Below are 13,283 nucleotides of genomic sequence, written 5' to 3'. Positions count from 1 at the left end.
ATAATGGATTTTAGCTGCTGTGCCTTGGGGCTGAGGGGTGGCAAGGTACTCAAATAAAAGCCCTTTAATACTATGTCTAAAATGAAGTCTGAAAAGGAGCTTTTTGTTAAATAAAACTGGGTGTTTCTTGTTTGCATGATTCCAGGAGCTGGTGCATTTGGGGATGTACTAACCATACTGATTTTGCTGGTGGATATAATTGTACATATTAGCAATGCTTTTCTGAGATCTCACATTATCTGAAGGTAAGCTCTGCCCTGTGCCAGTGTGAGGCCTGTGCAAATCCAGGTCAGTGTTGGGCTGGGTGTGAGTGACTGTGTGGCCAACACTCATTACATAATGTCAGGCTGTTTTTCCTGTGCTCAGCTTCTGCACAGGATATTACAAAAACTCCCTTATTTACACAGCAGGCTGAAAAAAAAGTTGGTGGATGTTGTCATAGCTCCAGTGAAAATAATTTTACCCCAAGGAGCCACTAATTTTTTATTTCTGGCCAAATAAGAGGCTTTGAGCAAGAGAAAAAAAGGCAGTTCTGTATGTGGTTATTGCACACATAGAATCAGATCAGATCCCAAAGGATTCCTTGCAAGGCTTTCTGTCTCCTCCCTCCTGCAGTCCTTGCAGGGAGGAAACCCAGAGCCCAATGGAAAGTAGGAACATATAAAATAATATTTTTCAAGCTCCTGGACTAGCTAGTGAGCAGCAGGAAGTCTCACAGGAGCATATCCAAAGCAATCGTGGTCTGGGCAAACTTGTCATGTTGCAACTTGCATTCAGGTGAGAATTTCTCCAGGTCCAGGGCTGCACTTGCTCCTGGCATAACTCCACAGATGCCGGGAACAGGTTCTGACTTGAAATTCTGAGAATTGGAGACTCAATCTGCAAATGTGATGTGTGTCTGTATTGTTTTGGCAAATTGTAGGAAAGCACTCTCCCACCTAAGGCCTGGGTCAGGGATGTCACTTCCTGGGGACTGCAGTCCCCAGACTTGTGGGAGGATTGATAATGTTGAGATTTCCAGAATTGTATTTAAACTTTAAAGGCAGCATTACTGCTGGGGTTGACATGAGGAAGCAGAGCAATGCAACACCAGAACCTTTTTGAGTGCTCTCTTGACTTGAATCTGCAGAAGAAGATTCATTGCATGTGGCTCCTAAGGCAGCAGAAGGTTTAAAATTGGCCAAGAAAAGGTAATTTCCCACTTACACCGTTTATTGACCAATGTAAGATAGGAGAACATTGAGCTGGGATAATTCTCCTGGTCCCTCTTTGCCCTGAGCTTGGGTGTCTGTGTGGAGTTGTAGATGGGAATGCAGCTCAGAAAAAGAAAATTAAGTTTGTGGAACAAATGGTGGATTTTTGGTTGGTAGTTTTTAGGGTTTTTTTGTGCTGATTCATGATGCTGGCAGGCAGTTTTGGACATCTTATTCCAGGTATGAGGGGGCTGTGTTACAGAATAGCTGAACTCACCTGAGCTTCTGTGCCTCCTGCTTTTTGCTTGGTCTGAATTTTGTCTCCCTCTGCCATTGAGAGTCTGAAGCCAGTTGTTCAACCTGCACTTCTATTTTCTGGGTTTTTTTCTTTTTTTTCTGGGCTCTGGCAGCTAATATTAGCAAGACAGTATTGATCTCTTCAGAAGAACACATTAATTTTGCATTTGCCTATCAGACAGCTGTGCGTGGGTGGTGATAATCCCTGGTAGTCTTTGGGCTCGCTTTTCAAATGTCAGTCTGTGCCATCAGTGCTGCTGCACTGCTTAGAAACAGCTTTTTTAGAGCTTTTTCTGCACCAGTTCTAGGAATAGTGTTGTGCAGCCTCAGTGGGGTCAGACTGAGATGATTTCCCCAGCTGTGCTGGGAGACCTTCCCTGTCTCTCAAGAATTTTGTTCCTGCAGCCTCTCTAGTCAGAGTGCTGCTGCTCTGCTTGGAATGCCTGTGAGTGTTCCCTGCTGGAAGGGAAAAGGACCTGAAAGGTGCAGGGGGCAGCTCTGCTGCTGCTGGGCTTTGGGGCTCAGCTGCACTCGTGAAAAAACAAGTAGCTTTTGGTTCTGAGGACATTAAACTGTTCCTTAAGGCTCCCTGGGAGTAGTGCACTGCTGGCTTTGATGGGTTGAGAGCTTGCATTGGGCTTGTGGCCTTTAATTAGGACTTAAAGGGAGTTACTTTGGTGGTGAAATTTCTGGATCTGGTGAGCTCTGGTGCTGCCAGTAGGGCAAGGGGAACTAACCTGGCCTTTGTGTGCTTTGGAGATCCTCCTCTGGCTCTGCAGCTCCTGGGACCTGGGAGAACCCTAGATCTCGGACCTGGATCCCCTTTGAGGGTGATCCATTGCTGCCTGGTTACCCATTTACATTTCAACATCCATTGGGCAGCCTGGTCTTGTGGTCAGCCCAGCTCTTCCAAAAGTAACCCTGGGGAAACTCCTTCCTCCATCTCTGTCCCTCTCCCTCTCTGGTGAAACCCCTTCTGTCTGCCTTTTGGCCCTTAGATGGGAAAGTTTCAGTAAAAACATTCAACTGTGGCTGTCAAGAAAGGAGTTGAACAGCTTCTGGAATATTTGTGCTCAGACCTTAGGAGAAGGAGGTACAAATTGTGGTCAGCACTGTGTAGGAGTAGTTCTGCTTGTGGGGCACTGAGGCAGGCTTTGCACAGGGGATTTGTAGTCACAGGACACATGTTCCTGACTGGTTGCATATTTGAGGCAGAAAATAGTCTCACCACTTGCACACAAAGCTGATGCTTCCCATCATAACTCGATTTTTCAGTCATGTGTGGGCAAGGTGCCTCATTTTTGTCCTGAACAAATGTGCTCTAGAATCTTCCTTTCCCCATATGACTGAATAGAGGCTTGCAAAAATAAAATGCTTGGAAATTCAGCTTTGGCCATGTGTTACTGAGCTGGAATGTCTGTAGCATTAGGATGTGGTTTGCATGGTCTGCCCTCAGAGGGGATTTCTGAGGAAATGCTGGCTTTTAGGTTTTCTGCTGTTCGTTTGCAGCTATAAGCATTTTTTTCCTATTTCTGGTTCTGGCTTTTGCAGATGGGAAGTGGCTCTAGGGAAAGCAAAAGCAGGTGTTGTCTTGGATGTAAGTGTGAGAGCAGTGTGGTACCTTGGAAATGTTATGATTTGTAACCAGCCTGGATTTCACAGGCAAACATCATCTTGGATCAGCATGATGAGTCCTGTAGCTTTGTGTGTGCCAGTTTTACCTTCAGGGAATGGCTGTCCTTTTTAATGATTCATTAGTTTTATCAAACTGCATCCCATGAATACAGCTGGCTGGGATGGGGGAGGATGAGGATTGCATTGAGGGAAAACCAGAGTGCCAGGGAGGAGAGGCTGTGGGGGGCTGTGTGGGGCAGCTCTGCCCTGGTGTGTTTGAAGGGGGATTGGTTCAGTGTGACACTGTTGAAATGTTTGGTTTTAGGGGGCAGCAGCTGAGCAGGACCTGTAGGGGTTATGGGTGATGCCCTTCATCCTTCAGGCTGCTTCCAGGGCAGCAGGGAGCTCTGCACCACAGCAAACTCAGTGCCTGAGCAGCCCTAAAGCCCAAAGAGGAAAGTCACACAGCACAAAGGGTCACAGACAAGCCATGTGCCCACATTTCCCTCCCTTAATTTGCTGCCTGGGCTCCTCCCTCTGAAAACCTCCAGATCCTCTCCTTGTGCTGACTCCCACCCCGTGACCTCTCGGACGTTTTACACCCTCACAACTAAGGGCTAAAGGTTTTATTTTATTTGACTTTATTTTAATTTTCTTTGAAAGGTTCAAGTTTTGGTTTTTTTTTTTTAATGATTGTGTTTCCCCATTGTTTCCTTCCTGCATGTTGACCTTGTACCACTGTAGGCATGACAGCTATTCTGATGTCAGCCGCCGGACTGCCCGTGCACCTCACCCGTGTGCCTCAAGCTGCCAGCACCCATAAGGCCACTAAAAAACACAGCTCAGTTAAGGAGGGGAGGAAAGTGTCCAAGAAAGGTAGTTCCTGCTCAAACTCTGATATTTGCTTCCATATCCTTCTCTTTATCTCTCTGCACCCCTCTTTTCCTCTTGTCTCTCTCCCCCGACCCTCTTGGCTCTTGGTTTGACTGATGATGTTCATCCCAGGACATGTCTGCCCTGACCTGCAGGCTCTCTCACAACCTCTAAAATAACATGGTAAAGTAGGTGTGGTCCTGTGGTAGGTCAGCTTGTTTCCACACAAAATGAAAGCTGGAACAGATCTGTGCTCTGCATGTCAGACTCCACCAGCCTCCCTTGTGATCCTGCTGCACCCTCCTGGGGAGTGTCCACATACCAGGACCTTCTGAGGTGTTGGTGGGACCATTGAGAAGAACATCAAATCCATATGCTCTGCAGAGAAGATTTACTTGTGAGCCATGATTGAGTCATGGGATGACAAGGATCTCCCAGACAAGCAGGCTCCTGAGTCATGTAGGGCTTTTGAGGTCAAACTGCAGAGGATTTGTTCTCTCCACCTCAGTCTGGGGTGGAAGGGAGTGAAGTGGAGTGCTCTCAGGTGGATGTGTGCTGTCAGGAAGGGATGGATGACCTCAGCTCTGTTGCTGAGTGGAGCCCTCTCCAGGGCAGGGCTTTCATTTCTCCTTTTCATATCTCACTGGCACCTCTCACCTTCACAGAGCTGAGAGCCTGGATCCCATCCAATCCCATCCATATGCCTGGGACTCTGCAGGGGCAGGTGTGAATCCATCCTGGTGTAGCTGTAGGGGTTGTTTGCCAGCCATGGCACTGGGGTGTCAACACCACCTCACCTACAGCATGTCCCCCTTTGGATATGCCAGGTGGGACTGGAGATGTTCAACACAGATCTCTACATTTAAGAAAGGAAAGAGCCCAGTGGTGGAGAGGAAGAGGCATCTGCCTGTCTAGGGGGAGTTTTTTTGTGCCTTTTTCTCTCTTTGGAGTCCATGAGGTCCAAAGATGCCTGAAGGAGGCAGGAAGGAAAATAGAAATGAAATGAGGAGGGAGGTATTTTATGGAAATGCATTCTGGAGAGAGCTGTGAGAAGGAGTGAGAAAGCAAATGTGGAGTAGGATGTGTGATGGAGGGGGAGGAGAAAGCAGGGGCGGCAGGAGAAGCAGCAGAGAACAGGAGGAGCAAAGGAAAATGGGAGGTGAAGGAGAAGAGCTGAGGAGGGTGGCAGAGGGGCTGGATGAGGATCCAGCTGGCAGTGTGGTGGGGTTGTGGCATGGGCAGCATGCAAGGGCAGCAATGAGGGCTGGGTGGTGGGGATGCCCTGCAAAGTGCCAGAAGGGAGCTGTGGTGAGGCCAGGCCCTCCCACAGAGACACTGGCTTGCCCCAGTTTCTGGAGGAGCCCGAACAACAAAAGGGCCAGGCCTGCACTGCTGTTGGTCACCTGCTGCTGCTCAGTGACATGAAACACTGTATTTTAGGTCACAGGGTGGCCACAGGCACAGCCTGGCTGGCTGCTGCCTTCTCCTCTGTGGGGTCTGTCTGCTCCCAGCATCCAGCCCTCCCTGGCACTGTGTGAGCAGCCAGGCTGCTGTGAGGGTGGGGTGTTAGCAGGAGAATTGTCTTGTGACTTCTGAGCTGGGTGGGGAGAGCAGCAGGGCAGGGAGTGGGAAGGGTGGGACATGGGCTGGGAGGTGAGAGCAGCACACACTGCACTGGGTGTGTCCAGTGGCTGTGTCTGTATCTGTGCACCCCGTCAGCATCACTTCAGCTCCTCAGCCCCAGGGCAGGCTGTCACCTCCCTGCCAGCTCTGCAATGCCACCTGCTGGGGCTGGGACATGTCTGGAGGAGCAGAGAGGCAGCACCAGCAGGAAGTATGGAATGGGAAAGGGGCATCAAGCATCTCCTTCCATCCAGCGTGGCAGGATTTGTCCCAGCTGTCCTCATCCTGCAGAGGAGACTTGCAGATCAGCCCTTTCCCACACTCACCCATGAGAAGGGGAGCCTTTCAGTGCTTTAGGTTGGTAAAATCCCCCCCTGTTATTTTAAAAAGCAGGATTGCTGTTGGTGTGGGCTGGCATGCCAGTCCTGTGGAGTGCCTCACTTCTGGGATAGAGTGTGTTCAGTCCATTCTAGGAACAAGCTGTGTTTGTACAACACCCCTCAGGGCTGAGGAGCATTATTCTGCAGTGCAGGTACTGAGCCTGACTCTTGGCCAGACTGTTCTTGCCCTTCACAGACCCTGAATTTCTGCATTGTGTGTTCTTGGCCACTTCCCTTGAGGATTTTCCATCATGGAGAGCTCACACAGAGCTCTCTGCATCCAGGACTGGACCCAGCATTGCAGTGACCACAGCCAGCTGGTGGTGGGTGCAGAGTGCCCCTGATGAGCCCCTTCTCCCTCCCTGCTGCTGCTCCCAGGCAGTGCTGCTGGATCTGTAGCTGGCTCAGTGAAAAGCTGAGGTGTGTTAAACAGAGGCACTAATTAGTCAGGACTCATTAGCGCTGTTGCTGCTCTGGCACAGCCAGGTGCTGCAGGGCTTGGGGAAGCTGTAGTTTCTGGGCAGGCTCTGTGCTCTCCAGGCTGGCACAGGGCCTGGCAGCCTCTGCCATCCCCATGGGTTGGTGCTGCCCTGTGCCAGCACTGCTGGGACCTGGCAGGGAGGCAGTAGGGCAGGTGTGGCTTGTCCTGCTCTCTCCACATACTGTTTGTGCATGCTGCTGGCCTCCCCAACCTTTGCAAGGACCTCCAGGGGCTGTTTGGCTCTGCTGTGTCACTTGTTGCCCACTTCCACCTGGTGAGGAGGTTTCATCCTCTCTGGGATGGGCAATCACTGCAGGTGCTGCAGTGAGGAAGGAGAGGAGCACACTCATCCTCCTTCCTATCCCCCTGCAGCTGGAGGTACAGACTGTGCCAGTACCTGTGGGATTGGGGAGCCCCTCAGAGCTGGGAGAGTTTGTTGTTCTCATGGGGAAACATCTGCTGAAGGAGACAGAAACAGGGATGCTCTGACCAGAGCAGCCTGGTCACTGATTATCTTGCTGAAATGCTGAATATGGAGAAATCTATAGACACAGCATTTGCAAGTCCAGGGAGCTGAGGTGATGGGAGCTGTGTGACTGTCCATGACAATAACTAGGAATAACAGTGTCTGGCCTGTAAAAAAAAGCCTGCTGGAAAGCATATGGCTTGTTTAGGGCTACAGAAGGAGACGTTACTGGTTGCTGTGCAAGGATTCAAAACACATCTGTTAAATGTTGCCCATGGAAAGCCCTTGCTGCAGCAAGCAGCTTATTATCTACAGGGAGGATGAGGAAGCATTAAAAACAATTTGACATTCCTCTCTTTGTAAATGAGAGAATGGTAACCATTCTTTGGCATCCTGGATAAATCTGTAGCACAGCTCTGGGCCAGCTGGAGATAAACGGCACCGCTTGATTCTTCCAGTCCATTTTCAATCCACTATTGAATCCAGACAACTCTGGCGACTGGCCAGGCTTTGATGATCCCAGGGGATGGCCAGAACAAAGATTTGGAGGCAAACACTTCATTATGGAGTAAACAGCCCTGTAAGGAAGTGATTCATGTGCTGGAGCACACATGGCTCGTGCCATGGTCCCAGCTGGCTCCCCCTGTGCTGCTGGGCTGTGGCCAGCCAGATGTGCTGCTCTGCCCAAGGAAGGCCATGTGGGTTTGCTGCCCTTCCTGAAAGAGAGCTCTCAGCATCTTCTTTGGGACTGGAATTTGAAACCCTTGCAGCTGGGGATGGATTTTTCTGAAGTGTCAGGGCTGCCCAGCCCTTTGTCTCTGCAGGCAGCTTTGGTGGCTCTAAATGCATTAGAGCGTTGTCACAGCAAAGTGACAGGGACAGATTGCAGATGCCACAGTGCAAATCCATCAGGCATGGGTTTCCTCAGGGTAGCTGAGGGCTGCATCACCTTCTGCCTGCTTGCTTCCCCCAGCTCCATCCTAATGCCCAAAATCCCAAGGACTTTCCTGTCTTGCCGTTACCCAGCTCTGCACCAGAACTTTTGTCTCCTTTCATTGATTTCATCTGAATGAGCCTGGCCAGTTCTTGGGTGACTTATCTCTTTGTTCCTTGGAGCTGCTCCAGAGAAGAAAAGTCACAGGGGATTCTGTGGAAGGAACATCCCCCACCACCCTGAACGAGCTGAGCTGCTCTAAAGCTGCTGAGATCTGCTGTGCAGGTGGGAGCAGGTGAGCTGGGGCTCTCAGCCAAGGGCAGGGCAGGTGTTGCTGCTGGTGTCACATCCCCTCCTTGCTGTCTTCACCTTGGCTGTGCATCTTTTTGGCTCTGCTTCCTCCAGCCCAAAGCCAGAGGAGACAAGAAGGACACTTCAGAAAGAGCCACCTGGAAAATGCAGGTTGGGTGGAGAAGGACTTGGTGTAGGTCTGTCTGTCAGGCAGCAGAGGATCCACAGGGATGGGAACACAGTGATCATCATGGAAGTGGATGCCCTTGGGAGATAATAGCTAGAAGAATAGAAGCATCCTTCCTAAAACCTGTGAAGCAGAAGGAGCTGAAGCCTCCATCTCCTGTAGGGCCATGAAGGTCTCCAGAAGCTGAATGAAAGTGCCACCCTGTGTTTGCCAGGAGTACAGACATCACAGAACACCCAGCTGGGGGTGTCAGGCACAGAGAGCTGGGACAGCTCAGACTGATCTCATCTCCTTCAGACTCATTCCTACCTCTGCCTGCAAGCAAGGTCCCAGCAGAGAATTCCTGGAATTTCTTTTGGAAAAGACAAGACAAGGAGCCATGTTCCCTGTGAGATCTGGTGATGAGACCTTGAAGCAGCTCCTGGCACTGCTGAACCCTTGGCCTCAAAGGTGGAAGCCTGAGGCTTGCCCAGGCTCCTCCGTTTCCTGCTCTAGGGACAGTTCTTGGAAATGCTTTTCCAGGGGATTTTGGGCCCTGAAGAGGAAAACACCTGCTTCTGTGTTGTTCTTTGGCTTAATGCTCAATCCTGTTGCCACCTATCTGCCTTGGGATGTCCAGAGATAGGCAGAGCAGGGCTGTGAGCACCAGAGATGTCAGGAATCCCTCCTGCCCAGCACTGGCACTTGGAGTGAACATCCCTTCACCTCCTGGGCTCCTCTTCTTGCTCTGTGTGCTCAGCCATCCCTTCCTCCTGCTGCTGCTGCCAGAAATCACAGGCTTCAGGATGGCCAGGAATCCCCTTCTGAAAATAACTCATCTTAATGACTGTGTTTTCATTTAGGAGGGTCCAGCCCACAGTTCCTCAGTCTCAGCTAAAGGATGTTGGTGCTCTGCCTTGCTCTATTCTAGGGAATGAGGGACTTTACCTGGGATTGGATCTGTGCCATCCAGGCCTTTGCCTGTTCAACACCACTTCCCTTCTGCTTCATGTTTGTCTCTCCATGAAAAGTGTTTGTGCAGAAAATAGCACCCCCTCCTTCCTGCTTGAGTCAGACATGGATTTTTGGACTGGAATAGCAGCTCCAGAGGCTGCCTCTTGATGTGCAGCTCTTTGAACCACAGAGCCAATGCTTGTGAGCCCTCTGTCTTCCCTGGGAGCCCCAGAGTGGATGGAGGGAGCTGCAGAGGGGTAGTGCAGATACAGCTGCAGCTCTGATCCCTGGCTGGTGCATGGGTGATGCTCTGTGTCCTCCTGGGACTGTGGGGTTGGGAGCAGCAGCACTCTCCATGCTAAAGCATCCATCTGGACAGGATGGAGATGGGAGAAGGAAGAGCTACACCTTGACCAGCCTGTTTGGCACAGCACTGCTTTCTCCTGGTGCCCCCAGGAGTGGATTTGGGAAGGAAAGATGAGGTTCCCCCAAGCCAAGTGTCTGATCTCTCTTTGCCTCCTGCCAGGTGGAGCTGTAACATCACTTGTGCAAACGTTTCCTGTCCCAGGCTGGTGGAAAGCCTGGCAGCCTCTGTGGCAGGCCTGGTGCTGGTGAGGAGCTCCTCTCCTCTCCCCCAGGGCCAGGTGCTGGCAGGGGCATGGGATGCTCCCTCCTTGAGCCAGGCCTTGCTGGGCAGCCCCAGGAGGGTGGGCTGGCAGCTCAGGTGGCAGTGGATGCACTCAGTGGTGATTTGATCTTGCTGTTGTGTGATGTTTGTTGCTTCATCCCACAAGGCCTCCAGGGACCAGGCTGGGGCTGCTCAGGTGTCTGTGCCTGGGTGGGTGGGACCAGGGATTGTATTTGGGAAGATGCAAAGATACTCTCATGCTGCAAGTAGGGTTCATGTTCAAAGCTGGTTTATTTTATACACCTAGTGACTTGCACTGTGTCTTGCCAGGTGTGAGTGTGTGGAAGCTCAGGACCAAGGCCACTGTTTGATGTTGAGGATGTGGAGTTCATTGTGCTGCATCTAGAGCTGGGCCTGAAGCTCAGAGTGTTGCTGGGTTTCCTTGCTGGGGTGGTGTGGAAATGCCTTTTTTCTCCTTTGACAACACAGACTCTGTGATCCTCTGTCCCATCAAAGCTGCCAGGTTTGATCCCAGCTGGTTTCTGGTGTGCACAAAGTCCAGCTGGGACATGCCTAGTGTCACTTGGGGTGTGTGAGGAGAACAGCAGCACACCAGCTGCACATCTGTCTGTGGCACTCCCAGCCCTAGTGGGAGCCATGGCTGACAGCAAAGCCTTTGCTGGGCTTGTAGGGATCTGTTGGAGTCTTCTCTTCTCCCCCTCCAACCCTGACCTTGCTCCTTGGCATCCTGGCCAGTGACCTGCTTGTCTGCCTTCTCTCTAGCTCACCCCACACTGCCCATCACAGCACAGAGTGTCTGACTTGTCTGTCCCATCTCTCCTTGTGCAGCCACACCAACAGAGCCAGAGTCAGTGGTGAAGAAGTACCTGGAGGAGCTGAAGGGAGCTCCTGCTGATGAGGTAAGAGGACAGTGAAGCACCTCCAGCTTGCCCAGTTCACTGGGGTGCCAGGGAAACTACAGCAGTGCCCAAGGACCGTCCCTCATTGGGTGTCTGGTGTGGGACATGGTGCTGCTTGCAGTGGCACTGTTGATGTGAGGTGGAGAGTCCTCAGCACTGCCCAAAATTCGCATGTGACAGCACAGTGGACTGTGATGAAGGCACAGTGTGGGTTGAGCAGCTCATCCTGACAGTGCCTCCCCATTTCCTTTAGAGGAAGAAATTTGGTTTTGGTCTCAGTGCTGAGAGGTCAAAACTACAGATCAAACCATTTTTGAACCACAGAGCCAATGCTTATGAACCCTCTGTCTTCCCTGAGAGCCACTGGAGCTTTTTTTTTCCATCCTGCAGAGAAGCAGGATGTAACCATACTCTCCTCTCTGGCTGGTGACAGCTCTCCACCTCCCGGACAATGCAGGAAGTGGAGTGCAGCAACACCAGCCAGATAAGGAAACCTGTTTCTGTGTCCTTAAATCTCAATTAAAGCTGAAGGAAATCCTCCTGAAGCATCTCGTTGGTGTGTCAGCCCTCAGGAGCAGGCTGTGCTCACACCACCTGGTGGTTTCTCCCCAGGACTGCATGATCTGCATGGAGAAGCTCTCCTCCCCCTCGGGCTACAGCGACTCGTGCCCCTCCAGCAGCATCAGGCCAGAGGCTGTGGGACGCCTGAGGAGCTGCCAGCACTCCTTCCACCTGCTCTGCGTGCTGGCCATGTACTCCAACGGGAACAAGGTACTGAGCTGGCCCATCCTCACCAGGCCCCTGTGTGCATGTGGCTCTGGGGCTCTGATGTGGCTTCTGTCCCCTGCAGGATGGCAGTTTGCAGTGTCCCTCCTGTAAAACCATCTACGGGGAGAAAACCGGTACCCAGCCCAAAGGGAAGATGGAGATCTCCACTTTCCCCCAGTCCCTGCCAGGACACAAGGACTGTGGGACAATCAGGATTGTGTATCACATCAGCAGGGGCATCCAGGTGAGTGCCCAGCCTGCTGGCAGACAGCACAAGCTGGGAGAGCCTCCCAGAAAATACCTGGGATCCAGTGCAGCACCTGCTGGCAGCCCTGTGCTGAGCAGCCTCGGGTGCCTGGAGCCAGCAGCTGCTCTGGCTGCTCTTCAACATGTGAGGGTCTCCTCCATCAGAAATCTTTTCCTGCTCTGATGTCTGCCTGAAGCAGGGAGGAGACTGTCCATGATCACAAGGTGGGAAACATCCCATGGTCTGGTTTTACAACTCATGTTGGTTTCAGTGGTGGGAGTGAACTTTGAAAGGTTTGAGCTGTGTGGCCTTTTTAAGGTGTTACCAGAGCACATGGAAAAAGCAGTGATTTGGGGCTATCTCTCACCAGAATTTTGGTAGATTTTAGATCTGGCTTTGTATCCCAGCACGATGAAGGATCTGTAAAACTCCTGTATCCTAGAAGAACAAGTCAGACACGTACTCACCAACAATACCTTGCTGCCTCTACATGGAAGAGTTGGTTTGGGCTGGGCCTGTGTCAGATCCTGCTGTTGATGGATTGCCCAATTCATCTGAAGATGGATATGTCCATGACAAACCTGTCTCATCTCTTGCAGGGCCCAGAGCACCCCAACCCTGGGATGCCATACACAGCCAGAGGCTTTCCTCGCTATTGTTACCTGCCAGACAATGAGAAGGGCAGGAAGGTAAGGCATCACACCCTGCTAACATCACCCTGCTTCAGCTGTCAGGCTCCTGACAAGCTGCATTCATGGCACAAGTCTCCTAGCTTTGTTTTTCCTTCCCCCTGTAGGTCCTGGAGCTGCTGAAGGTGGCCTGGAAGCGACGCCTGATTTTCACAGTGGGCACCTCCAACACCACGGGCGAGAGCAACACGGTGGTGTGGAACGAGATCCACCACAAGACTGAGATGGACTCAAACCTCAGTGGCCATGGCTACCCTGACCCCAACTACCTGGACAATGTGCTGGCAGAGCTGGCTGCCCAGGGTGTCACTGAGGACTGCCTGGGCCAGTGAGCCTCAGGGGCCACTAGTGCACTTATTCCTGATGCCTTAAGCTCCCTGTCTGACCACCCATCACACTGAGCAATAACAGTTCTGTGGGAGCCCTGCCCGCTCTTCACATTTTTTTGGTGGGGGGGTGTGGGGGAGGGAAGGATATTTTTGTAGAAGCTGTGCTTGTGTCTCTGGGTGGGATTGATGGCTGCAGCCTGGAGCAGCTGGGATGGGACTGAGGTGACAAATCCCCTGGGGAAGGCAGGACCTTCCTTTGGGAATGCCTGGGGACAGGATGGGAGAGGAGAGTGCCTTGGAAGTCAGACAAGGTCCTCCTTTTGGGACACATCAGCTCCCTGTCTGAGGCACCTCTTGCCTCCCTCCTGCTGTGTATTCTGCTCAGCCCCAATAAACTCTTCATTCTCACAGCAAGACCCTGCTCTGCCTT

The 13,283-nt window shown here is 51.7% G+C and overlaps 1 protein-coding gene across 2 annotated transcripts in view; it reads left to right on the top strand.

Moving 5' to 3' along the window:
• DTX2 (deltex E3 ubiquitin ligase 2) overlaps window positions 1-13,283 on the top strand; it is a 33,275-nt gene extending 19,992 nt beyond the window's left edge. Inside the window, exons 5-10 of one of the 2 annotated variants that reach the window (XM_058817760.1) lie at window positions 3,849-3,980; window positions 10,750-10,820; window positions 11,433-11,591; window positions 11,671-11,832; window positions 12,435-12,524; window positions 12,632-13,283. In XM_058817760.1, the coding sequence (XP_058673743.1) occupies window positions 3,849-3,980; window positions 10,750-10,820; window positions 11,433-11,591; window positions 11,671-11,832; window positions 12,435-12,524; window positions 12,632-12,856 (839 nt within the window). In that variant the 3' untranslated portion in view covers window positions 12,857-13,283. The remainder of the gene's footprint in view (window positions 1-3,848; window positions 3,981-10,749; window positions 10,821-11,432; window positions 11,592-11,670; window positions 11,833-12,434; window positions 12,525-12,631) is intronic. The other variant, XM_058817761.1, reaches the window with a different exon arrangement.

Source organism: Ammospiza caudacuta, chromosome 20 (assembly GCF_027887145.1).
Source record: "Ammospiza caudacuta isolate bAmmCau1 chromosome 20, bAmmCau1.pri, whole genome shotgun sequence".
Classification (NCBI taxonomy): domain Eukaryota; kingdom Metazoa; phylum Chordata; class Aves; order Passeriformes; family Passerellidae; genus Ammospiza; species Ammospiza caudacuta.
Note: the sequence above shows the minus strand (reverse complement) of the source record. Positions and strands in the feature narration are given on the sequence as shown.